The sequence below is a fragment of the Nothobranchius furzeri genome, chromosome 5, assembly GCF_043380555.1.
Source record: "Nothobranchius furzeri strain GRZ-AD chromosome 5, NfurGRZ-RIMD1, whole genome shotgun sequence".
In the NCBI taxonomy this organism is placed as follows: domain Eukaryota; kingdom Metazoa; phylum Chordata; class Actinopteri; order Cyprinodontiformes; family Nothobranchiidae; genus Nothobranchius; species Nothobranchius furzeri.
In genome coordinates this window covers 66710904-66738565 of record NC_091745.1, presented here as the reverse complement: position 1 = coordinate 66738565, position 27662 = coordinate 66710904, and the positions used below count along the sequence as shown (strand labels likewise).

The window sequence follows — 27662 nt, the reverse complement described above, 5'->3', positions numbered from 1 at the left end:
TACCTCTATCTAATGAGACAGTGAAACATTTCATAAATAAAGAAATCTTTATTTACGAGAGAAATGATACTCACTTTGTAACTCCTGTCACTGACCACTAGAGGTCACTTCAACACAAAGTATTGTTTCCAACCTTCATATTGCAAAGTATAATTTGATGGAAAAATGGTTGACTCCATTAATCTTTACTTTATCTAACAAAAAGCCTCTTTTCTCCTCTTTGGATTGAATGATATCAAATTAGTAATTTGAAGTAAAAAAAAAACGTGTGTAAACATGGCTTCGTTTTTGTGCAATACATTTTTCCTACATCCACAAACTAAAGCTACAGCCACATGTGCTCATGCACATTGGATTAATTTTTCCATATGAAATAATTTAAAGTGCATTTTGTCTTTTATAATAATTATGATCTTATACATTTCCTGTTAATTACCCAAACCCTGTTTGTTGTTTTTACTAATCCTCATTGTCCTGTTGCAGCTCTCTTTGAGCAAAACATTCAGTTTTTTGTCTAAAAATATATTTTAAAGGTCCTTTATGTGCTTTATGACTCTATATATTTCTCATATGGTTTTAATTTACAATATTTTAGCTAAAATGAAGATCATTAGCTTCATTTGAAACACTGACCAGGTGGGCATTAAATACCCCCAGAAACCCCTCATTTCGTGTACAAATATTGCAATATCAAAAATACTTCTAAAAATAATGCTGATTACAATAATGTGCAAATTATAAAGTTGGAGTGATAATTTGCAAGCTCTCATCATTGTTACATCATTAAAATGACTCAAGAGAAACATTTGTTGACTGAAAACACACCAGAGACAGGCTGCCGTAGGGACTTTAGAAACAGTTCATTCAGGTAATGTGAACTTTCCTTTTAAGAGGCCGGTGGGGGTCCACAGGAAGAGAATTAAAGAAAAATGCTGGTTAAAGAGTCTGACTGGCCCTGTGGTGAAGAGGACATCATGAGCTGGAGTTATAAAACCTTCTGAAGGATGGCGTTGGGCACTTCCAGAGTCTCGTCCTTCACAAGGACGATGTCATAAGAGTCCATGTAATTGTCCAGACGCTCCTCCACCTGCAGAGATCCCAAGCCGATCTGTTAGAGACTGGAGTGCTCATCAATTCTCATCAATTGTGAAAATGTGTATATACAGTGTTTTTCTTAAGAATGCCCGATACTTATTAGATATATGGAGAGAGAGAAATCCAAATGCTGAAGCCTATTCCTGTTATTCAGGAACTTTTCAGACATACTCTAGAATAGATTTCTTTCTGGTTTCTTCAGAACTGCTATCTAAGGTTTTTAACTGCTCCTATGATACTATCGTGATCTCAGACCATGCCCCATGTTGCTTAGTCTACAAGGCAGATAAATTACTGAAAGCTCCACCTAGTTGGCATTTCAAACACAAATGGCTACAGAACGAAGGCTTGGTAAAATATATAGGCAAACATATTGATGAGTACTTCCAAATTAATACCATGCAAACTACAGCTTGCACCAGATGGGAAGCATTCAAAGCTTTTCTGCGAGGGCACATCATCAGCTATACAGGTTTCAAATCAAAAAAGAAAGAGAATCCAGGTTACAACTGGAAAACATAAATATAAATAAATAATAAAGCCCCTTCAAACAAAAATATATAACGCTGACGCCAATAGTTTGCAATTGGAGAAGGAGTTATTAATATTAAGAGCCGAATATAATAAACATTTGCATCTAGAGCTGCATCAAGTCTCTTACGACTGAAACAGTCGTTTTACAAACGGGGGATAAAGCAGGAAAATTGTTGGCATGGCAAATAAAACATCTTGAAACTAAACCTCCTATTACTTCAATTATATCAAACGGACAGACAATCGTAGATCCGAAATAAATAAAAACAGAGTTCAAGAAATATGAAGATTTATATAAAACACAATCAAAAATTTATTTAGATGATGTAAACTCCTTTCTAAATAATTTAAATATTCCCTCTATTTCAGAAGTAAATCAAATAAATCTAAATTCAAATCTAACTAAGGAAGAAATTGACCAAGCCATTGACAACATGGACTCTGGAAAAGTCTAAATCATTGGTCCCCTTATTGGATATGTATGAAGAAATCTTTCAGTCAGATTCCCCCCTTTCATTAAACACAGTCTTGATTACTCTCCTCCCAAAACCAGGAAAATCTCAAGATAAATGCAAGAATTTAAGACCCATCAGTCTCTTGAACTTGGATATGAAAATTGTTTCCAAAGTACTAACGGAAAGACTTCATAACGTTCTCCTTCAATTCATAAATCAAGACCAAAATGGATTTGTTGTAGGAAGACAGGGTTCCCATAATGTACGAAGGTTATTAAATATTATTCACTATAAAAATGATGCGCTAAATACAGCTTTCCTGTCACTAGATGCTGAAAAAGCCTTCGACAGGGTTGAATGAACATATCTTTTCAGGGTTTTGGAAGAATTATTTTATCACATGGATCAAAACCCTACATAGCAACCCCACTGCTGAAATTATAACAAATAGAAATATTTCCCAACCAATAGCAATAAAAAGGGGCCGTCGCCAAGGTTGCCCCCTCTCGCCACTATCATATAATATGGCAATAGAACCGTTTGCAATAGCAATACGCTCTCATCCACAACTCAGTGGAATTGGTGTAGGACCAACCGAACACAGGATCTCTTTGCCGATGACGTAATTTTATTCATTTCAAATGTAGAAAAATCAACACCGACAATTTTGGAAGTCATTCAATCATATAGTAAAATCTCAGGTTACAAACTTAAAACAAAATCCTCTATTCTTTTGTTAAATAAATATGAAAGACTAAACCCAATCCCAGAGGTTACACAGTTTAACGTTGTGACACAATTTGAGTACCTGGGAATTCAGATTTTACCGAGATTGGGAAAAATGATTGAAACAAACTTCGATTTCTTAGTAAGTGGAATTCAAAATTCAGTGGATAGATGGATGCAGCTGCCAATATCCATAATTGGTATAATTCATACTCTAAAAATGAGTATTCTTCCAAAGTTGCTAAACTTGTTTCAAAATATTCCACTACCACCTCCTACAGGATTCTTCTTGCAAATGAAAAAGATATTTGTGCGCTTTATTTGGAATAACAAAAAGGCAAGACTTCGGTTATCCTTAATGTACTTGCCTTATGAACGAGGAGGTTTAAAATGTCCAAATCTTAAGCTGTACTATTGGGCCGCGCAACTAAGGTCTATTATGTTTTACTACACGAACCATTCACCACACTGGGTAGAAATGGAAGCTTATGGACTAAACCAGCCTCTTCCTTCATATTCATATTCCAACACAGTAAGAAAACTTTTAAACGACAAACATGGTCAAAGTACGGTACAATGTAAAGACCTTCTTGAAAGAACCTCATTGCCTATTTCAATTCAGTCAGATATGGGGTAATCACTTCTTTCCACCAGGCAGGTCAGATGCAATATTTAAGGTATGGAAAGACAGAGGAATTGTAATAGCATCAGCCAAGCACATTCCATTTAGGTTTACTTCACATGTAAATGAAGGCATCAGTAGATGATGATGATGATGATGATGATGAAAAAGAAGAAGAAGAAGAAGAAGAAGAAATCATTTCTATAGCGCCTCTCAAGATAAAAATTACAAGGCGCTTCACAAAAACAAAAAATGTAAAAATATAAAAAATAATTTAGAAAATTGTTAAAATATATTTAAAATGAGCAAAAAATAGACAATTGTGATTAAAAAAATATGTAAAGAAAGAGAGTGTGAATAGGAAAGAGGGAAATCAGTGGATCCTGAGGAAGGTGGAATAGGTGGGGAGAGCAGAATAAAGAGAGTGGTGAAGACGGGCATACAAAGCCCTGAACAAGTGAGTCTTCAGCTGCTTTTTAAAGGAGACCACTGAGTCCACTGATCTCAGGCTCAGGTGGAGAGACTTCCAGAGTCTGGGGGCCACAGCAGCAAATGATCTGTCACCCTTGGTCTTTAGCCTGGTGCTGCACAACCAGCAGGCTTTGATCACTGGACCTGGAGAGTTACAGTAGTCTAAGCGTGAGGAGATGAAGGTGTGGGTAACTGTCTCAAGTTCAGAGCGGGACAGAATTGGACTCAGCTTTAAATGGGACTCAGTAGACAAAGCTCTGCCAGTAAATGCTGGGGGTATCACTTTACAATGAAAGAAAGAAGTTCCCCCTTTTAAGACTAGTTGATCATTAATAACCATTCAGCAAACAGCGTCCAGTTGTCTATTCCTGCTGACCATCTTTGCTTTCATAAACAAGTGAGCCACCATGAAAGACTGACTCATTAGCCCACCCCCTTGCTTCCTCTATCGCTCACTCAGTCACTCACACAGGCATCCCTTTCAACCCCTCTCCTCTCCTTAGTGTCATATTTTGAACAATTCAGAATACACATTTTACAACAGAGGAAGTCATCATTACACACACACACACACACACACACACACACACACACACACACACACACACACAGTCTGTGTGTGTAGGGATGTGGGGTCTCACGTATGAAAGGGAGGGGCTGTGGGAACTGTGGGGTTAACACAAAACAGTTATCAAGCGTAACTAAAGTGGTTCAGATCAAAGCAGATCAACAATATACATCTTGACAAAAGGAGACATCATGCGTCATTACACAACAGTCATCAATTCATTTCTTGACATATAGGATCATTAAAGATCATATCACAAAAGGGGACTACTAACCATACACCTGTCAAGTTTGATGTAAGGTGGGTTGGGGGGAAAGGGCATAAAGGTCAAAGAACAATAGACCAGTCAAAAAGTTTGACGAAAGGTGGTTCCTTGTTCTCTCTCTTCTGTCCTTCGTGGTCACCGTCTTCAGATATAAGCCTTCTGGGACACCTAATAGATCGTGTTGATTTTCTTTGAGGCATTTCCATAGTTTCATGCTGGCTTTTTATGCTAATTAGCTTCCCCGTCCCGTTATCCACTTTCACCGCGGCGCTGCGCTCCGCTGTGCTCTGTTTCAATCAGACTGTACAGCAGGATTTCCCCTCGTAGCGATATTTTCTATAACTTTGATTGCTTCATGATCAGCCATTCAAAAGTTATAAAACGGAGCATTTTGGATGACAAACTCAGCACGTCTCTGAATCTGTGTTGTGATTCGTTGAGCTCAAGACAGGGAATCCTGGTGGCTACCGTAATGTATTGTATATGCACGAAAAGCCCTATTTTTAATCTTTTCAGCACTTTTGGAATGTTACAGAAATCTTGGAACGGTTCAGGACTTGTGGTAATGAGAAGTGCGCATGTCAAATCCTGTCGGCGGCGACAGGTTGGTAATAAGAGGGTTAAAACCTGTGATTGTTTTGACTCTACCTTGTCATTAAGGAAGCCGATCTTGAGGATGTGCTCTACGTTGGGGACGCCGTCAGCCATGCTGAGGTCTCCCATTGAGTCACCCAACAGGATAATGTTGCTGTTGTCCCTCAGCTGTTTAAAGTACTCCGTGCTCCGCAGGGCACCATCGTGTTTGTTGTACACGTGGATGAGCTCGCCTTTGAATCCCTTTATGACGCCCTGCAAAACAAACACCCCAGAGTTCAGCCCCTCTAATTCTCAGTCATGTAGTTTAAATGTAAACAAACAAAAGAAGGACGTACGCTGTCATCGAAGTCCATGAAGTTGGAAACAACCTTAATGTTGGAGTGATAAACTCCAGCCTGACTAATGATTTCCTCAAGGACATCTCCCAGACCGGCAGAGAAAATGAAGACGGGCACGTTGTGCTGATGCAGGCGATCAAAGAACTGCTCAAACCCTTCTCTGTAACCAAACACACCAACAGTTAGTCCTCGTCTCTGCTCCGGTAAATGAAGGCTCCACATATTCCTATGGCTCTCCTCTTCTGTTGATACCTGAGTGCAACGTCAGACTCCCTCACCACCTCCGGTAGTTTGTCTTTCTCCAGGCGCTGCTCCACAAGTATCGAGTGGGACTTAAAATACCTAGAAGCAAAATCATTTCAGTAAAATCTCACATGTATAAAAATGTGTATTTATCTGAGAGTCATTAGAATTAAGGAGTAAGGCTTACCACTCCACCATAAATGGAAACTTCTCCTCCATACTGAGGTGAGGGTCGATCTCAATGGGATAGTATTTATGCTTCAGCTGCAGCAGCTTCTGCCTGCCCTCCTCTGTCACCAGTTTGCAGTTGTCAATAACATCTGAGTAAACAATAAACCAAGGCAGCAAGGTGTAATCTGATTCTTACGACCGTATCTGCATGTGGCTAAATAATTTTTTTTTAAATACATTTAAAAATCAATAAATGCAGTCTTTATTAAGTAAACAGTTGTATAATCAAATGAACATAGACAGACAAATTAAAAAAGCAATGTAAATTTGTAAAAAAAAATTACATATGTTTAATTAATAAATTAATGTTATCTAATTTAATTAATTACTAATGAAATTAATATGTTCCTAAACTAATTCACAAAAATTTTGAAGTAAAATTTTTAAAAAGCAAAATGGAAATGGATGAAAATACATCATTTCCTCATTTATCTATTTTTACATTTATTATTTATTTCCTTAAGTATTTATTTTTTCACATTTTTATTTCCTTATTTATTTATTTATTTATTTGTTTGTTTATTTAGTGTCTGTTTTGGCAGGAAGAGCCCTCCGTATCTGCTGGAGAGCCCTGCTAGCGTTTTACTTACTGTGACACGTCGGACATCGCTTTCCATTAACAGCAAATTTGCTTATCGTCATGTCAAAATCTGTGATGATCTAAAACAGACGAGAACATTTTGTCTGTCATGATTACAAAGAAGTAATCTCAACAAACAGACACAACCAGCTTGTAAACCTATCGGGTGAACTAGTTTATGTAAACCAGTAAGTTAACAGTCGTACCTGCAGTTTGGAAGCTCCTCCTTTTATGAGGCCACAGATGATCTGCTCCACCCGCTCAGGGTCCCTCATGTGGACAGTTGGTTTCTCAAACTGAGGCATCTGCAAGAAGAGACAAAGGTTGTTAAGGAAACACTGTTAAGAAAGCAGCATCAACATTCACTTCCAGAAAACTGGTTGGAGGAGATGAAAAGTAGCTGTGTCGGCCCGGGGTAGAGCTTGTCGAGCCCCCTGGGTGAATGCATAGCCACCAGGGCCACAACCGCATACCACCACGGTAAGGAGGCGTGTGTCCCTCAGACTGGGGCAGCATCTGCAGTGGTGCACACACTAAAGTAGTCTGGAGGGGTTATATCTCTAGGCTGGCCTTGGAAGATCTCAGGGTCCCACCAGGAGAGCTGGTGGAGGTGGTGCGACAACTGGAACTTTAAACTTCTTTGTAGATATTTAATGTAGGAACTAAATATATTTTAAAAACATATTGTTTTAACTTAATCTGTGGTCAGATTACAGATTCAAGCTGGAATACAAGAATGAAGTAAGAATGACCTCCTGTGGTCAAATTTGGGTATTGCAGCCCATTTTTCTAAGCAAAATGTTCCTTTCTCACTCCTGTTCAGAGTTTTATGGCTGTTGCCAGTTAATGATCAGCACTAGAAGATTCTAGATGACAAGTGAAAAAGAGGCATGTACAGTAAGCTGATAAGTAGATAAATATATTGTTATATCTGGTGCTAGCACTCGTAGGTGCTTTACGGTGGGGAGCCCTTACCACATTTACTAAAGTAATATGTCTTCTGCACTAGAAGACATGTGGTTGTTAGCTGGCTTGTGGTTAGCTTGCTGTTATAGTTCTGAACGACTCATTAAAGGAAGTAAATAGCCAAAATTGACTCTTATTCACTTCATACACACATTTCACTGCAATATTGAGTTGGTCATTGAAAAATTGTCTACAGATATTTTTGGGGTTGACTATTTGCTTCAAATTCACTGCTAGCATTGTTAGCTCAATGGTAGCCTCTAGCCTGCTTTACCCGATTTTAGAGAAAAAAATGCTGTGGCTTTTTAGGGGTACAAGAAAATACTTCTGGGTCGCTCTTGTTTACTGGTTCTCTAAACAACTCTGGAGCATTTTGCCAGTCGGTGCTGAATTACAAATGCCAGTGCTGTAGCGTTAGCTCAGCGCAAACTCAGCAACCCTGTGGGCTCACAGATTGTAAAGTTACTACTTCCCTCTTTGGTTTGTTTTTTTTTTTTTTTTAAGGAGAAAAACTGACAACCCGCCAGCTGGCTGAGAAGTAAATCTGTTTCAGTGTAACCTTCCTTCCTTTGTGATTGAGACATTTGACTGTTTCGTGATAATTTCACTGTAGGTTCTGCTGATGACCCCACAAAACCATTTCTGTTTCAGAGAATTAGCAGCTTGGGTCTTGAACTTCCCTCCAAGAGCACCATCTGATTAAGTTTAACTTCTGCCTGCAGCACAGAAATGGAACATTGTGTTCTCCAATTCAGACAATACACACACACACACACACACACGCACGCTATGGGTGTTGGTAACAGACTGAGTGTATCCATAAACAGCTGCAGTAACACAGAGGTTACAAAGTTCAGTCTTTTCTGTAACTTCATCTCATCAGCTTCAGCTCAACGGGGCCAAAGCAAAGAAATAATGTTCGTCTTGTCATATGAATTAGTCTCTCCTTGATGTAAAAAAAAATGTTTTTCTTTGTTTAATAAGAAAAAATACAGGGGAAAAAAGGAAATTGGGGGAAAAAAACTGAATAACAGAAATCAATTATATTAGATTTTTTGGGGCTGATAATTAACCATAATCATGTAAACTGTCTTGGTTATAGCAATCAGTTTAAATTAAAGGTGGTAAATTAGTTTTAATAACTAGAAAGACGAAGTTACTCCATAAATCATCATAAGAAAAAAAAATGCTTAAGCTGCTTGTTTCATAGCTGATATCGAACTGAGATTAACCAACCATAATTCAGAGCTTTAAAGTGATTTATGTGGACAACACAGTCTGTTTTAGGTGATTAAAACATGTAAAACATAATAATGAGTCTAATGTAACAGTACCAGAGGGGGAGGCACAAACTGTCCGTGATTTAAAAAGAGCTGATGAGAGGTAGACATCAGATACACCCAACAGCTTATATAATCAGACCTGCACAGCTCGTATGAAAGTCAGAAACACGAGTTTCAGAATAAATAGTTGGTTTCTTTAACCTATAAGCCTCGTATCATAAAGCAAAACAAGCCCAGACTCAAAACTACTTCCTGAATTAGAAGACGTAAGCAGAGAGTGTTTGTGTTTCAAAACAATCAACTAAAATATGATGATATGATGATTTTGGAGACATGCTCCCCTGATGCCGGTGAACATTTTGATCTACGATTATTCATGTCCTTGGGCTTTTGGCAAAATTTTTGAAATATAAAACATTTAGTTTTTTGTAACAAAATATATAATTTTTTTGTAAATTATAAAAAAATGGAAAACTCCACACAAACACAGACTTACCTTGGGTCTGTTTTCTCTGCAAACACAAGAGTGAAGAAAAGATTGTGTGGCTGTGCAGCGTTTAAATATCTGCAGAGACAGGCGGGGGGGTGGGGGGTGGGGGGGCGTGACCAAAACCAATGACACAACACAACCCCTCCCGTCCAGGCTCACACACATACATGACAATTCTAGCTGTCAAATTTCAACACACACACACACACACACACTAGAAACAGATGTGAAGCTAAGAGTAGTGTTCGCAATCTAGACCGTTTCCAGTAAAATGACCTCTGACCTCTCAGAGAAAAGAACCTTTAAAATCAATAACTAAGACCAGAATTGCTTCAGTTCTACGGCTGCTGAACACACACATTTCAAACACACACACACACACACACACACACACACACGAAGTAAATAGATTGAAGCTACATGAAGGGTCACAGGGGTTAAGGGTCAGGTTGTTTGTTCGGTCAGCGAACAGTCACACGGGATACATGTCAACTAACAGTTTCACCTCTGATGTCGCCATTGAAACACACACACACACACACACACACACACACACACACTCAGTGTGTCATTCTTATCTTTGAGCTGCGGCTTTCATTTTTTGGCTCTCATACAGAAGTGATATATGTTTGCATTTCTGGTTCTGTCGGAACACGACCGTGAGGCCCAGAGACTCAAAGGTGTCAACACAGAGAGAACGCGTTCATATCAGCTGAGTATTTGTGCATTCAGCCTCCTGGATGTTCAGTACAAGTTGCTTCATGATCATGCCAGCGGTCATTTTTTGTCATATTTTGAATTCCGTTTCAGATATTTTGAAGTGTGTTCCACTGTAAAAAATTAAATGATGACATCCTACGATATTGATGAGCAAACGGCTAGACGGAGACCAGCAGAGATCGAAGAAAATAGCTGTCGTATTAAAACAGCTTTAATCTTTTTCTTTCTTGATCAGAGCCTGTGACCTTTAATAAAAAATAAAAAAGACTTGTTGATGGTTGGGAAATGTTTGAACTTGTTTAGTTGGTTTCTTCATTAAGAACTACAGCTCCCTGTTCAGAACTGCCAAATGTTTGCATAATAAAAGTATTCTTGACACGTGTTTAATGACAGTTTATGACTATTATGATAAAATGCACAGTTTTCACCCAACCTTTCCACTGGATGTGTAAGCAGCATGTAACGTAGTAATGCATTTTACTCGCGAGCTCCCTTCCAACCGGGAGCATTTCAGACACCAAACAGCAGCTAAAGCGTTCCACACGGCTGCTCCCGCGAGGTCATGAAATCACAGGAGAACTACAACACCATGTGTGATTTCACAAGTTCACACGATGACAAGCAAGGATAGACAATGGCATGTATCCAAAAAGGTCTGTGGGGTTATTTTTCTGTTCTGTTTACCTTGGCTGTAGAGGTTTCACTGGAAATTATTTACATTTTTGACTGGAAATCTGCACATGACTTTTATTTTAAAAGTTTTACACCGCTTTTGTGTTTGACTTCCTGTCTGGCCTGATCTGAACTGCGGAGTTTGATGCGGTCTGGAAGCGTAATGCATGCATAAAAAATAGACGCGTCTATTCCTGAACACTTCCAAAATGTTACACTAGTAGCAAATAATTTCTGTGCACAATGTTTCACGGAAGTTAGGAGGCACCGATGCGTCCGGTGGAAAGGCCCAGTAAGGCTCCATCATATGGAAGTGTTTTTCTGTCAGAGCAAAAAAAAAAAAGGGTACTGCATCACTAGAGTCTGAAATTCATGCTTGATGTCAGCTAAAACATCAAGCATGAATTCCTAGAACTGCAAACCAGTGAAAGCAAACAAAACATAAAAAATACTGAAGATTCAAACCTTTACATCATATAAAGTGACGCATAGGAGTCCAACAATGTGCTTCTACATCCATTATACTATCTAACATGATAAAGTGCATTGAGCGAATGAACAGTCCGTCGACTACCAGTAAACCTTATCGGCTCAGTTAATGTTTGACTAATGGAAAAGCATTTGTGAAATTAATTCAAAAGGTACAAGCAGAAGAAATAAAGCATATTTTAGCACATGCAAACTTCCAACAACTGGATTATCAATGTGTAGTTGTGCACGTACAGCTTGTGTTGTTGCTGTAAAAAGACTAGAACATGAGACATCCGTCCTTCTTCTGCTGTCTCACATTCCACAACTCCCAAAACATCTTTAAAAACAAGGTCAACTTTCTCCAGTTACAGCTCACTATAATTATCGGCCGCTGCAGAAACTTCTCACACAGACACAGCAGCTCTGGCCTTCTCTGTTAAAATGCATTCTGCTCTCGTGTTGAGTGTGGAACGCCTGCAAAACCAAATATATCAGACATGTTTGATTAAACATGGGTGCAGTGTACAGAGTCTGAGAAATTTCAAAATATAAGACACGTGCAGATTTCCTATTGGTCAACAATAACAAAAATGCATGACTACCTGGGACACCACCATGGAGGAGAAAAAGAACAAAAATAAACCGGCTACCCCGTTGACTGATTTCCGTAACGATGAACACGTCACATTGTTTCTACGACTGGCTCCTGGTGCTGTCCAATCGTGTGCAGAGACAGTTTGAAGGAAAACCATAGATTCCGCCCCACGACTGGGTGGTTTCAATTGCTCGTGGCCAGACTTTATCTTTACATATATAGGATGGCTTGCCAGGCTAGCAACATGAACTTTAATGCTTAGAAAAAGAAGTGTGTAAAAATATCTCCAGATGCTAAACAAGAAAGTGTGTTGGGGATAAATAATGGAGACATATTTGCTGCCAATGTGTTTTACCTTCATTCTGCCAACTTAACTTGGACCTTGAAAGGGAAGGAATTGAGCCTTATTCAGAAGGCAAAACAAAACTAGAGCATCAGTGTGAAGAGGGAGGTGACAAAAACATTTTAAAGTGACAATGTGTAGTTTTTACCATTAATCTCTGGAAATATCCATCGAAATGTTGTTTCAAATTAATTAAAAGATGCCCAGTTGACGAAAAATATTGACGGTTTAAAAACATAATCATTAAGACCGGGTCTAAAATACATGGGAGTGGGTCTAAGTCTCTGGGCGACGCCATATTGGATGCCATCTTTCCTTCTATGGAAGCCCATGGGGACAAAATACATTTACTGATTTGTAACAAATGGTTACAAAACTTTCACCATTAATAAACATAGTTGTTTTCCACATTTACCTCGTCACTCGTTGCCAATGATGAAAGAGAACCTGATGATCTTATTTTGCTGGAGGTTGCACTCCATCCCGCGTTGGTAAGGTCTTACTTGAACACAAAAGTAATGCTTGCTTACAGTCATTTAGGTATGTACTGCCCCCTATAGCCAGGGAAACTACACACTGTCATTATAATGGGGATCTTTTCATTATTGATTACATCAATACACTCCTTTTACGTGATCATGGACTTTATAAGTCATTTAATTTCATTGTGTGTGTGTGTGTGTGTGTGTGTGTGTGTGTGTGTGTGTGTGTGTGTGTGTGTGTGTGTGTGTGTGTGTGTGTGTGTGTATAATTTTTCATCATGGTGTATTAGTTAGGGCTGTAGCGACGCCTCGATGACGTCGACGGCTCGATTCTAAAAATTTGTCGACGTCAGATCCGGTAGTCGACGCACCGCGCCCACTTGTTGCATCCCCATGAGTTTGTAAATAGAAGAGGAATCTGCATGTTTTTCCTCTAGTTCGCCCTCTTCTCCGCCTTCACTAACATCTCCGCCAAATACCGAAGACCCGGAACAATGTCCGTCCACTACTAGATTCCTTTCCTGTTTTGCCCGCCTTCATCTCCCAGCAACGGACAACAACTTCCGGGGTCAGATGCGCTGCTCCGTCTCTATAGCAGATGTAGAAAATCACCGGGAGCGTTTCTCCCTTCATTAAGGAGCTTCTTTCAGACATTAGGAGAGCTGTTTTGGTGGTAGCAGTCTCTCCTCCGTGCTGGTCTGTTTGCCGCTGGGTGTTTTTGGTTTATTTAAACTTGGTAACTTGAACTTAACGTTGGTAAAGCTACTGTTAGCATTTTCGCTAACAGCTTCTTGCGTTGGGATAAGCTGTTACGTTTTGGTTTAGAGTTAATCTTTTTTTGTAGCGTAGATCTCCCTTTTATTACATTTAGAGTGTTGTGGGTTTTTGGTTTCGTTTAAGATATCACCTTGAGTTTGGTTTAACCACCCAGTTTAGAGTTGGACCTTTGGAGATTCTTATTTTGCTCCAGAACCCTGTAATCTTTGCCCAGTTGGACATCCCTACTTATTTGTACTTTGTTTTAATTCCCCACAGGCAGAATTAGTTTTATTATTCCCAACCTGTGGATGGAAAGGTTTATGTTTTTTTGTAGTTGTAAATAAACCTGATCATCATTTTAACTTTTAAATCCCGTTATTGTCCCTTCCTTTTTGCACACGAGCCAAACTCCCCAGGAAGAGTCGTAACACCACTCGCCTCACGCACATAAGTGACCAAAACAAAGCAGTATGGAGACACTCCGTCTCTCCGACCACCTCTCAGGCAGCAGCCTGCACTCCCAAGTTCAACATGTCACCAGAACATAACCAACCAACACAATAAAAGCAGTGTTATACAAAATAGAAGGCCTGTAGTGTTTATTCTCTTACAGTAACAATTTATCACTTTTTTTGAGGAATTTATTAGAGATTTTTTTGGTTTTTATTAACTGGGCAGTAGAAAAATAATCATTAGATTAATTGTCTAAATAGTCATTAGAATAGTCGACTATTCGATAAAATAATCGTCAGAATAATCGTTTTAAAAATAATCGTTTACCCCCAGCCCTAGTATTAGTTGTTGTTTTCTGCGTAATTGTGGACTTGGGTCTGTCAATATAGTTTGACTGAGTATTCGTATTTGTGATTAGTTAAAGTTGAAGTCCAAGTTTGCTGGACAGAACAGCCCAAGTACATTTTCAAAAAAGTTCCTGTTTAAATGTTTATGCCAATATTCACGTGACTTCAAGATATAAAGATTAGGTCGGGAGTTTGGTTTAAAGATGATCAGAAACTGCTTATTCCTCATTAATCCTCTGATCATTTGCTTGTCATCTACATATCCATTAATAATATGGAAATTAACATCAGCTTTACTCTATTATCTACTGAAGATTGTTAAACTATTTATCTATTACCTGTACATCTATTTCTAATTACCGACTGCCAATGACCAATGACTATCACGCTGGTAGATGCTGTATGCTAGCCATCTGTAGCTAATGATAAAGGCTGGCTGCTAGAGGAGGTACCAAACACCCAAAGGGCACGAGATCCACACAAGAATAAAGTTCTAACATCCAGGATCACCGTTTCCTTGCCCAGGTTTCTAAATATGTTGTTTTCATTCAGAAAATCTTTCCTTCTACACTGAAAAAGACTATTTGCATTTAAAACTCTCTCAGTTGTTACATGTATTTGTTCCATGAGCAGGTACCAATGTACTCATCATGAGTAACTGATTAGTCTTTGAATTTATGGCAAAAATATTTATGTTCTTGTAAAATAACTCATGTTTCGTTGAAATTACTGCATTAAAAAGACAAAAACTTCTTTTAAATACTTTTCATCACTATAAAGCATCCAGTATTGTTGTTGGAGCATCCACAGATCAGTGGGTCACCTTTATATCATTTAAGATTGTATTCATTATAAAACACACATCTCAGTTACTCAATACAGTTCTGATCAAATAATCTATGTAGAAAATATTTATAGTATAATAACAAGGCTGTAGTTTAAGAGCAAATTAACAGATCTGTGAGGTCTGGAAGAAGTAAAGAAGGATCTGGCCTGCCCCCTACAGGTCAACAGGCAGAAACACAGATTAGCTAAATAAACTGCATTTTTAGTTGATTTAAATAAGAACGTTGGGAATCTCTTTTAACAATACAAAACAACTATTTAATGACATTTTAAATCCATTCAGCTGTATGATCGTGGCATTCAATCTTCACGTTAACGTGACAGAAAAACAACGCAATGCTGTGTGACTGATAATCTTGGCTCCAGTTGAACACGTGTAACAGAGTAAATAGTGTCATTCCACTTGCCATCAGTAAAACAGCTGAAAACGTCTCCGGTTTACGTGCTTTACGTGCTAACGTATCCAGCTGCGCCTGCGGTTAGTCAGTTTTAAGGCGGAGCCGTTCGAGGTAGGTCGGGTTCTATCAGTGCACGTATGTGAGGAAAACTTTCAGAGTTATTTAATACTTATTTCAGTCTTTTTATTCCAACAGAGTGTACTGTTTGATCCTACCAATCCTATCAAAAGCTAGGTTTCTGACCAGCATTCCTGTGTTAACAGATTAAATGCTGGTGTCAGCAAAAACTTTGTCTCAAGACTCTTTGTACAACACAACGCAGAGTTAATAAAGAACTGGACCTACCAGTACCAGGGCTGGTATGGTTACACACGCATGTCTAACTTGACAATTTTGTGTGAATCAGACTGCCCGGTCCAAGTCGGATAACTGATCTCAGAGAAACCCCCAAAAGAAAACTACAGAGGATCTAAACGTTTGTCTTGTTTTGTCCTTAAGGTACTAATATGGACACACACCATCACACACTCACACGCTTGCAAGCCTAAGAATGATGAAACTTGTTTGTTATTTTGTGTATAAATGTCTTTTTGAGAAATAAAGCAAGAAGAAGGCACCATTTTAACCACAAAATGTTCAAGTCAAACAAGAAAACAAAAAGAAACAACCTGTAAAAGTTGCTTTGCAGTTAAGAAAAGACCGGATGTTTTCGCAGCAGACATCATTAAAAGCACACGTTTCCATGCTGAGGGACACAGCAGCCACATGCTACTGCATCCCAGTTTAACTGCTCTGATCCCGGTTTACGTCCGCTGCTTAGTGTTTCATTTAAACATCGGTTTGTTTCACTCACAGAGACCTTCTGCTCAATTTTAATTGGAAATAACACCCTACGGCCTTATAAAATTTTCCTGTCCTCAAGGATCACACTTTGTCGATGAAATATTTTCCAGAATAAAAGCCAGACGGCCATGTGACCAGCTATCTTGGATCCCCACTGTGTTTAATGAATAGAAGTCAGCTGATGGACTAAGCTGCTCGCCTGACTCACGAAGGATAATTCAGTCAGGTCGACTTGCTTACAGATGAACTTTAGTTTTTGCTTTTTTGTCACACTTAACTGTTTTAGATCAGCATTAAAATTTAAATAAATTACTTCTGTTAATACAAAATATATTTTTAAACCAAGATAAAGTAACCGATCCAGCTCTTAAACTATGATTTAACTGTTATTATAGGCATTATTTGGAAAGCCGAGTTCTGATCCTCAGTTTAAAGAATGACTGACACACTAGCCCAATCCCAAAACTCGCACTTCCACCCTTGCCCTTCAATTGTGCAATCCCGACCAGGAGTGTGAGTGTGTAGAGCAGGGCTATTCAAGTTCGGGCCTCGAGGGCCGGTATCCAGCACGCTTTAGTGGTTTCTCTAGTCCAACACACTAAATTCAGTGATTCAGTCACCTGTGCAGCACTCATCAGCAGAAGCCTGTTAATCACCTGCTGATTGAAATCAGGTGTGTTGAAGCAGGGTTAAAAAATCAAACGTGCTGGATAGCAGCCCTCGAGGCCTGGAATTGAATAGCCCTGGTGGGTGTCCCGATTCTCAAGTGCGGAAGTTAATAACACCCGTTTTGCACCCTTGATCCGCACTTCACCCGAGTCGGCGTCGATGCGGACTTGGATGAAGTGTATAACCACAATCCACAAAAGGCTCAAGTTCTTTTTCTGAAAATATGCATTTTCTAATTAAATGAGTTTGTTTTAGGACAGTTAGTTGATGCTCTGAATGTTTTAGAAAAAGCAGCAATGAATATAACTGTATTTCAAATAACTGTTTGTTTGAAAGTTGTTAATAAAGGTTTTTGAAAATCTTATCACAGCGACCAGCATCCCGACATGCGTTGCAATGACATGATGCTCCTTGTCTCAATTCGGCAATTATTTGCACACTTGTGTACCACGCACTCAAAGCCTTTCTGCACACTTTCTCCCAATGCACTTTGCTGAAGACCGCAGGGCGAGTATTGGGATTGGGCAACTGATTCACTTGCTGGAACCATGAATGTCTGACCTTTGACCTTAAAGGGAGACAGGCAGTTTTGGCTTTTACCACCCCCTAGTGTCCGTTTAGCAGAACCAACAGCAAAACCCGTCTTCTCACTGTGCGTTCGTCTTTTTAACACCTTAATCTAACAACTGTGATGTCTCCCCAACCTTCCTTAGCGTCTACAGGACTGATATACCGCACTAAATTAAACAAATCAGCTGTGTTCATGGAAGGAAAACGTGCTGGAATCAGAATGCAGCACCAGTTATGTCAGCTCCATTTTTTTCCCCAAGTCCAACAGAGACCAGACTCTGAAGTTGCAAGTGTAATTTGCAGTCCACGGGGGCTATAGGGGCTGGGTAGCCTGTAAATGGGGTATTTTTTTAGCACATACTGGCTCAAGAAAATGATTTAAAAACATGAAAAAGTTGCTAAGTCTCTCTTTAAACTGGCCGTACATACAGGGAACATTGCAAGAGTGACTGAATTCAAACAGTTCTCCAAAGAAAGGGGTGAAACTGCTCAGAATCATTATTAAGTGTTAACAGAGTGTCGTTGTACGCAGCGGTCGGTCCAAATATCCCAAGCGGAGTGCCAGGTTCAAAGGCAGGAAATAAATGATAGATACAGAGCTTCTTGTTTCAATGGGCTTTCACTGGCGCTAGCACCTTTGCAGACACCAATGCTCTCCTTTTATTGGTGCATCTATAAGGTTAGAGGTCAACATACATGTCCTTCATTGGTTACCTAACTATGATATCATCCTCACTTCCTCTTTTGTCCTTTTCACAATAAAAGTATATTTACACACATTCTTATTTTAAGTTATGTACAAACACACATGCAACATACAACAGGGCATATTGTACTGATGCTTAACATTATGTATCGAACACTTGACTGCAGTTGTTGTGGTCAAGAGTTTTTCTATTACTTATCTGACTGATGGGAGTTGCGGCAATTTTTAACAGAGACAGAAAACAGTTTTTTATTCACTTGGGTTATATTTCTCTGAAACTGAAGTGTGACAAAAAAAGACAAAATAACATATGTAAGAGAGCACTTTCTCAGTCTTATCAAGCTACTTTGATGTTTATCCCAATGTCGATGCAACAAACTAACAATTTATGAGTTTAAAGGTATGCTAACAGCAAGGAGTGGAGCAATCAAATGTTACAGTGATCTCACACCACCTACAATGGCTTCAGAGAGGAGTGTGTGAACCCACTCCATGGATGACAAGGGTGTGGTGGAATGCCAGGGCTGAAATGAGGCAGAAAGGTTAGGGTGTGGTGGGGTAGGATATATTAAGAGATAATCCGTTTGTATTAACAATAATGAAATGAAGCTATTTGTGTGGTTTGTGTACAATGTTTTTCCTCATACTGAGTTTGCTAGAAACATGTAATGACAGCAGTCCATGTGTTGAGAAGACTGCAAAAACTGGATGAATGAAACCGGTCTTTAAAACAAAACAGACCAACACAAAGCTGTTTTTTTAAACAAACAGAATCGTAGGAAGCATCGATGACTCCAATGTGAGCTGGCCGAGCATTAAAACGTAAAACAGAAAAGTTTACCACTCTTTATGATGAATAAACTCTGGAAGTGACCTCTAAAGTCAGCTTTTTTATATATAAATGCAGCGCAAGCGCAGTGCTTCAAGCTAGTTTAGCAGTCTGGATCAGATCTGACGCACTAACATTTCCGGTACGTGTATTTAAAATAAAAGCGAGCGTGCCAAGAAACGCTTGTCATTACATTTATTTTGAAACTATTCCACCATTAACTTCCGACTCCTCTAACTTTATTCGTTTTGACAATGCAAAGTAGTGCGTAGTTAAACTCACCATTTCTATTATCTTCGTTTTCTTCCCGGCCCGTTTCTTCTTGGTGACAATATATTGGGCCAGTGCTACGCCGCCGACCAGAACACATACGCTAGCGCTTGCCGCGGCTCCGACCTTCACCACGGCCGTCCTGTCCATGACGGCCCGCTGCTCTGCTTCTTACCAGCCCGCCTCACAGAGAAGAGTCCCGTCCTGTCCTTCCTCCTTCCTCCTGTCAGCGCCGGCTTTCCTACTGGTGTGCTACGCAGCCGAAGATCGTCTACAATGGAGTGGGCAGTAACTCTGTCCAATAAAATAGATGCTCCAATATTTAAAATATATTTTATTACTAACACTTGAGCCAGCAAATATGTAATATTAATCTACAAAATTTCTAAATATGTGAAATGGTATATATATATATATATATATATATATATATATATATATATATATATATATATATATATATACACACACACACACACATATATATATATATATATATACACACACACACACACACACACACACACACACACACATATATATATATATATATATATATATATATATGTATGTATATATATATGATAGATAATATAATAATATAATAGATATAAATTCATACACCAACTTGCTTGGTCTATGTTTAATCAAAAGATTATAATATTTATTTTTAAAGATTTAATTTAATAGCAAAGATTATTTGTTAATTCAGAAGATCTAAAGATCTTTGCCTGTTCAGTGATCAATGTACATCCACTCTGTGTTTATTTCAAGAAAGAGTCAAGTTTAAGAAGGTTAAGAAATTTATTACTAAACAATTATAAAACATGACAATTTATAAAAGACTTTGATATTAAAAAGACTTTGGTATTAAAAAAGCAACCCTGTGTTTGGATGAATCTAATATGAAGTGTTTGTTTGCGGGTGAATGCAATGTCTCAGAACGTGTCTGGCGCAGGTGTGTTCTCTGGAGGGCCCTCGGTCGACGCTGTAGCGTAATGGTTTATTGCTCGTTACAACTCGCAGGTGCAGTCAGAGATCAGGGTCAGCCAGTGTGGTCACAGGGTGGCATTCAACCTTCCCCCTGTGGTAGGCGAGTCACCAACGTCAGGTCTAGAGGTCACTAGCACCAGCTGTAGGAGTAGGGTCAGTGATGTTGTCAGCCCCCCCCCTTCGGCAGGTGGCATCCCCACCGCAAGGTACTGGGCTTCAGCTGGAGTCTCGGCGCCACCATCAACTCCCCCTTCGGCAGGTGGTGTTCCCACTCCAGTGTGCGGAGTCTCAGGTGCAGTGCCACTGCAAACTCCCCTAGGTTAATGTTGGTTTATGCTTGACGCATCCGCGAGGTTGCGTCATTTTAACAACCACGCCCCTCCACAGCGCCTCCGCACGGCCCAAAATTTCCGCACCGCGCACCTAGGAAATTTTCTAACCATGCGGACGGTCGGACGCGGAAAAACATGGCGGACTGGCAAGAACTAGTATGGCAGAGGTTCGTAAATACAGACACTTGTATGATTCAGCTCTCAAAGATCACCGCGATCAACACGTTGTTAATAATTCTTGGAGAGAAATAGCTCGCACTGTCGGAAAAGACGAGGTCGCTGTTAAAGCATGCTGGAATGACATGTTGTAAACAACAGTAATTTTTACTTCTACTCTGGTGTAGTGTTGGATGCATGCCGTAGAGCTCTATGCTGCCCCTTACAGTTTGGGAGAATATTGGCTCACCGCAGAGACAAGCCGCATGAACCTATAAACGCTGCAAGTTGTGAAGCGCGTTCCATCCGCGAGCTGCATCACCAAGCGGAAAGTGAATGCGTCAAGCATAAACCAAGCTTTAGGTGGTTTTCCCACCCCCGAGTGAAGCAATCTTGCTGCAGAGACGACACAGACTCTGTGGGTGTCACTGACCTTGGAGGCTGTGGATCGACTGGTCACTCTGACAGCGCCGTTGTAGTTAACAACACCTAGAGAGGGAATGACACGAACACGAAAGAGAGCCCATAGCTCAGGAACGGAGTCAAGCTTGACAGGAGAAGAAAGATGAGCTGTCGGATCAGAAAGGTACAGGATCATCCTGCTAATATCAGAGTCCTGGGACCGAAGATTGACAAGGTTGTTTTCAGAAAAGACAGGAAGAACAGACTCAAAACCATCGGACGGTCGAGAGGTGGACGCGTTAACGGCCTGAGCCACGACACACACACGGGGTGGGTTTGACCGAGAAGACACACTGTCAGGGAGCCACAAGGGGTTAAAGGACCATGGGGTACCAACAGCTGCACCTTGTTTGGCAAGAGAGTCTGCAATCAGATCCCTATCAGTTCCGGGTACACGAGAAAGACCTTTGACTTCACGCCAATAGATCTGCATGTCATGTGATGTCGCTAGGGTTATCACAAGCCATGAAGAGGTCTTGATGTTTAACGGGCTTCCGGTTAGAGGTTAAGAACCCGTTAATTTTCCAAGAAGGTAAGGGAGGTGGTGGAGGACCTAAACTTGGAGACGGCCACAGAAAAGGAACACTCAGAAAGATAGGAGGAGAACCACTCCAGAGCAGTTCCTGATAGAACTGCCCAGTCTCTCAGCCTCTTCAGTAGCAGGTGATGGTCAACAGTGTCAAAAGCTGCAGTCAGGTCCAGCAGGACCAGAACAGAACAGTCCCCTGCATCACTTAGTCAGAAGGTCATTAGAGACCCTAAGAAGAGCTGTTTCAGTAGAATGAGCTCTACGAAAACCTGACTGGAAGCAATCATAGATGTTATGTTCATCAAGAGCAGCTGTGAATTGTTTAGCCACAACCTTTTCTAAGATCTTGGAGATGAACGGAAGTTTAGAGATGGGTCTGAAGCTGCTATGGAGAGAGGGGTCAAGATTCGTTTTTTAAGAAGCGGGTGGATTACAGCGTTCTTAAAGTAAGCAGGGACCTGACCAGAGACCAGAGAAGCATTAATTATAGAGAGCACGCTGGGACCAATGAACTGAAAAGCACTTTTAAACAAAGATGAGGGTAAGATGTCGAGGGGGCATGCAGAGGTCTTCATAGAGTTAACTAGTTTGGTTAACTCAGGCAAAGAAACAGGAGCAAAGCTATCTAGGATGATGGGCCTGACTGGAGTCGGGAGAGGCGGCGATAAGGCTGAAGGAGAGATGCTAGATCTAACCTTATTGACTTGTTCACAAAGAAAGACAGAAAGTTCTCACAGTTTGCAACAGAGTGGATGGAGGCTGTAGGAGAGGCAGGAGAGACGATGCTGCTGATGGTGTTAAACAGCACCTTGGGGTTCCCTTTGCTCTGGGACACCAGGTTGGAAAAATAGGAAACCCTTGCATCTCTGACTGCAGAGTTAAAGGATGTCAGAAGATCCTTTAGGTGCAGCAGATGGACGTGGAGATGAGTTTTCTTCCACAAACGCTCAGTTTTTCTGCATTGGCGCTTCAGGCTGTCATGAAACCAGGGAGTAGGGTTCACTGCAGGAACTGATCTGGTTCTGACAAGACAGATATTGTCCAGAATGGAGAGGCAGCGATCGTTAGACTGAGAAGGTAAGGAATCTGGGTCGTTATCAGAAGAACAGGGTGGATCAAAAGCAGCAGAAAAATTTCTAGCTGTGCTCTCATTAAGAAAACGAGAACTAACCATATGGCGAGCAGGAGGTGGGGACGCAGACACTGACAAGTTAAAGAAAATGCAGTGGTGATCAGAAGTAAAAACAAGGTCCAGAGTGTGCCCCCTGGTGTGTGTGGGGCCAGAAACATGAAGGGTAAAGCTGAAGGAGTCCATAATGCTGGAGAAATGCATGGCAAAGTGATGGGAGGGATCATCAACGTGGATGTTAAAGTCACCAATAATCAGCTTCACAGAGGAGGATAGAAAGTCACTAAACTCCTGAAGAAAAGAACTGTTTGGACCAGGTGGACGATAGACCACAGCACAGTAGAACGGGTCCTTACGCCCGACTTTAATCAGCTGCAGTTCAAAGGAAGCAAAGTGACCAGAGGTTGTAGAGCTACGTGGAAGATGGTCTCTGAAAACAACAGCTAGGCCTCCCCCACGGCCAGAACCCCGGGGCTGGCTAAGAAAATAATTACCACTCGGGCAGAGTTCAACCAGACCAGAATATCGTGGGCGATCGTGAACGAACGGAAGGACAAAAGAGTCTGGCGATCATAGGAGATGGTAGCAGGGACACTACTGAAGAGTATCGCAGACAGGAGCAAGGTGGAAAAGAGGAGGTTAGTGGAGAAAAGTTTGAAAAAGTGGCCGGTGACTGCGGCTAAGCCAAGCACAGGCGCCATCTTGTTACCGACCGGAAGCGGAAAGAAGGTCACTGGCCGATGTTGTGTTTCAATGACGATGATTTTCTGTCCACCAGTGTAGCTGGAAAAGTGTTTAACTGACCACATGGTGGAAAGCAAAGCTTTTCACAGTCAAGAGTATTTAAACTCAGGACCGGACAAGAGCTTACTAGCATATGCTACGACACGCCTGTCACAGTCATATACTTGATAAAGACCGACACTGAAGCAGTTAGATGAGAACACGACCTCAAGGTGGAACTCTTTGTCACAATCAGGAAGCGCCAGGCACGGAGCTGAGCATAATTCGACCTTCAGGTCGTACATGGCCTGTCGTTGCTGCTCAGTCTGAGGATGTGCCTTTCGAGTAGACTGAGCCATGCACGCGTGGCCTGTTGCTGCATGTCATTCCCTCTTTGGGTGTTGTTAACTACAACGTGCACGTCTGTCCCTTGCGGAGCTGACGGAGAAGCATGAATCATGCTTGAGACTCCGCACCCTGGAGTGGGAACACCACCTGCCGAAGGGGGAGTTGATGGTGGCGCTGAGACTCCAGCCGAAGCCCAGTACCTTGCGGCGGGGACGCGACCCGCCGAAAGGGGGGCCGACAACATCACCGACCCCACTCCACTACAGCCGGCGCCCGTGACGCCCCAGCCGAGCCGGCAAGTCACCCACCGATGGGGGGGCCGAACGCCCCCCGCACCACCACCGGCCTACCCCGATCTCTATGACTGCACCTGCGCGTCGACTGAGGGCCCTCTGGAGCGCACATGTGTTGCCCTGAATCAGTTCTTCTTCTAAAAAAAACAGATGTGTCACTGTCTATTTCCTCTAATTCTTCATCAGTAGGAGACATTTCCTCCTTTTCTTCTAAAGAAAGTGATATTTCATCATTCTCCCCAAAGTTCTCCTCCGTAATTGTGGAAAGACCAGCCTGATTCTCCCAAATATCCCTCTCTGTAGTCAGAGACAGACCAGCGTCCTCCCCCCATTGAGTCAAACACATCCAAATCTGACGTAGTTACTTCATCTGACGAAAAATCAGAAAGATGCTCCACCTGAAAGTAAATCTGTAAGGCTTGTTACCAGCATTCAGACATCAATTCTGTTTGCTTCACAGCCAGACAGGACGCGGTAAAAAAAAAAGAAAAAAAGAAAAAAAAAAAAGAAAAAGAAAGATTTTTCAGTCAGTGGTTCTGCGTCTTCATGGGCCACAGAGACACTTGTTTGGGATCCAGAATCCTCTTCATAGAAAACCGATTGTTCGACGTTTCTGAGTAGACTAGTTGCTATCTCCAGGCCAAAACCATCGCTGCTTTCATATTCTGGTTTTCGCAAAGTGGATAAACTGTCTTCTGTTTCTCCGTAAGAATGTTCAACATCAGTTCTGTCAGCTTTCAGAGAGAGACGATTCGTCCCTTCATCGTCTGTAACCGATGGGTCGATGTCTCTGTAAAGAAGAAGAAAGTATCATTTCTATAGCGCCTCTCAAGATAAAAATCATGAGGCGCTTCTCAAAAGCACAAAATGTAAAAATATAAAAAAGCATTTAGAAAATGTTTAAAATACATATTTAAAATGAGCAAAAATTGGCAATTGTGATTAAAAAATGTCAAGAAAGAGTGAACAGGAAAGAGGGAAATCAGCAGTGTTGGGCAAGTTACTTCAAAACTGTAATGCATTATTTATTACTTGTTACCCTCATTTTAATGTAATTGATTAAATTACAATATTACTGATTTTAAAATGTAAGGCATTACACTACTTTGGCATTACTTTAAGTTACTTTCACCAAAACAACTTCAATATGAATCTGGTAATGTGACGCTCAGTGCTTTAAAATGATTGTTTATTAAATAAAAGCAACAACAATCTATACTCTCAGCACGCTGCCATCTTAGATTAACTGAGCAGGGAGTGAGGTGGTGGGGGCTCCAAGCCTATTTTGCTTTGGTCCCCAAATGCCTTGATACGACCCTGGATGTGGGACTGACTTCTGGGGTGATCTGATTCTATCACATGTATAAATATGAAATGCTTATATATTTTTGCTTTTCACTGGTAAAAATGTGTATTGGGGCTAAATCTACCTACTTTTTTTTCTTTTCAAGCTCTTTGTTTTGTTATCTTGACTTTATTTGAATAATTTCTGGCCCTTTCTCTCTCTAACCTTCCTGCATGCTGCATGTTTTCACCGTCTTCCAGAAAAACAGTTTCCTAGATTTCTAATCAGCCAAAGGGATCTACCGAACGCAAAAAAAAAAAAAAAAAGCTTAATATGCGCTGCGCTCCCGCAGCAATGAGTCGAAATCACCGAGCGAGGGCACAAATTATGAACTCAGCTGAAGCAAAGCACGTCAGAAATGTACAGAAAGTACAGACAATATGAACGATCGCAAGTGAATGACTTTGTTTTGGTGGAGCGATTTTGTGAATATAACAGCGGCCGCGCGCAGGACACAGCTGGAGTATTTGAGCCATTACCGCTGCGTCCTTTCTGCTCATAGAATGCCCGCAAAGCTGAGTCCATAAATGACGTAATATATGTAGATACCGGATCTTTATTTTGGGCTTTCCGCAATTTTAATTTTTAAGAAACCCACATCTTGATTCTGGGTTTAAAAATGCATTGTAATTACTGTGTTACTGACAATTGTACTGAGTAAATATTACCATTTTCTTTCCCTGTAATGCCTTACATTACCACATTACAGCAAAAAGCAATGCATTACAGTAATTAATTACTTTTGTACCGCGTTACTCCCAACACTGGAAATCAGTGGATCAAGATAAAGACGTGTTGATTTTCCGGGTCCAAGGCTATTAAAATCAGACTCCGGTTGTTCTAAAGAGGATAAATCCTCTTTTTCTGCGTCTCCATAAAAGTATTTATAAGCGTTTCTAACCGCTTTAATAATCAAAGCACCTGCTACCAACCCAGTAACGGCAAACATGGCCGTATTTCTTTGAGTTTTTGATTGTTTTATGCTGACATGTACTGTCAAGGATCGTCATGTCCACCCTGTCCTGTCTCCCCTTATGGTTTAGTCATGTGTCTCTGTTAATTGCTCCCACCTGCCTCTCATTTTCCAATCACTGTGTTTCGTATTAAAGCCTTTAAACCATTCCTGCTTGTCTGCCTGCCTGCCTTTGCACCCGCGTGTGGATCCTGCCTCAGCTTCACTCACCGGCACGCGTCTGACAGAAACAATGATCCAACACGAGACAAAGAACTGAAGGGGTTTAAATACAAGAGGTTGGGAACTTGGGTGACTGGAAAATGAGAGGCAGGTGGGAGCAATTAACAGAGACACATGACTAAACCATAAGGGGAGACAGGACAGGGTGTGACACAACCAACTGAATTTACCACAGGATGACTCCCGTTGAAGGAACACTTGGCAGTTTAGGCTTGTTTTAGCACCCCCTAGTGTCCGTTAGTGAAACCAAACGTAAAACTTATCTCCTCGCTGTGCGTTCGTATTTTTATTTTAACACCTTAATCTAACAGCTGAAATGTATTTTCAATAGTGTCTACAGGAGTGATTCATCACTAAATAAAACAAATCAGCTGTGTTCATGATCTAAAACATGCAAGAAGCTGGAAGCAGACTGCAGCGCCAGGTATGTCAGCTCCTTTTTCTAAGTCCAGCGGGGAGTGGCCCAACACTCTAAAGTTGCAAGTGCAGTATTTTGGCCACAGAGGGCAATGGGAGTCTGAGTGGCATTTCATTAAACCTGTAAAGGGTCATTTTAGCACATACTGGGTCAAGAAAATGATTTAAAAATATGAAAAATTGGCAAAGTATGGCTTTAAACTTCAGAAACATCTGAAGGAGGATCAGTGGAAACAGGATGCAACAAGACAACATTTAGAGCTTGATGGCAAAGGCTGTGAATATTAATGTACACGATATTTC

The 27662-nt window shown here is 40.7% G+C and overlaps 1 protein-coding gene across 2 annotated transcripts; it reads right to left on the bottom strand.

Annotated features, from left to right (window-relative positions):
- Positions 1–307: 307 nt before the first annotated feature.
- Positions 308–19748, bottom strand: nt5c3a (5'-nucleotidase, cytosolic IIIA). Of its 2 annotated transcripts, none has more exons than XM_015949920.3 (8): positions 19450–19748; positions 6932–7030; positions 6736–6805; positions 6102–6234; positions 5924–6013; positions 5669–5831; positions 5385–5585; positions 308–1087 (listed from the first exon to the last, which is right to left on the bottom strand). In XM_015949920.3, the coding sequence occupies exons 1-8, from the start codon at positions 19585–19587 to the stop codon at positions 986–988; spliced, it is 996 nt and encodes a 331-aa protein (XP_015805406.3). In that variant the 5' UTR covers positions 19588–19748; the 3' UTR covers positions 308–985. The 2 variants fall into 2 exon arrangements, with proteins under 2 accessions (XP_015805406.3, XP_015805405.3); XM_015949919.3 differs by lacking the exon at positions 19450–19748 and adding an exon at positions 9471–9791.
- Between the last annotated feature and the right edge of the window lie 7914 nt (positions 19749–27662).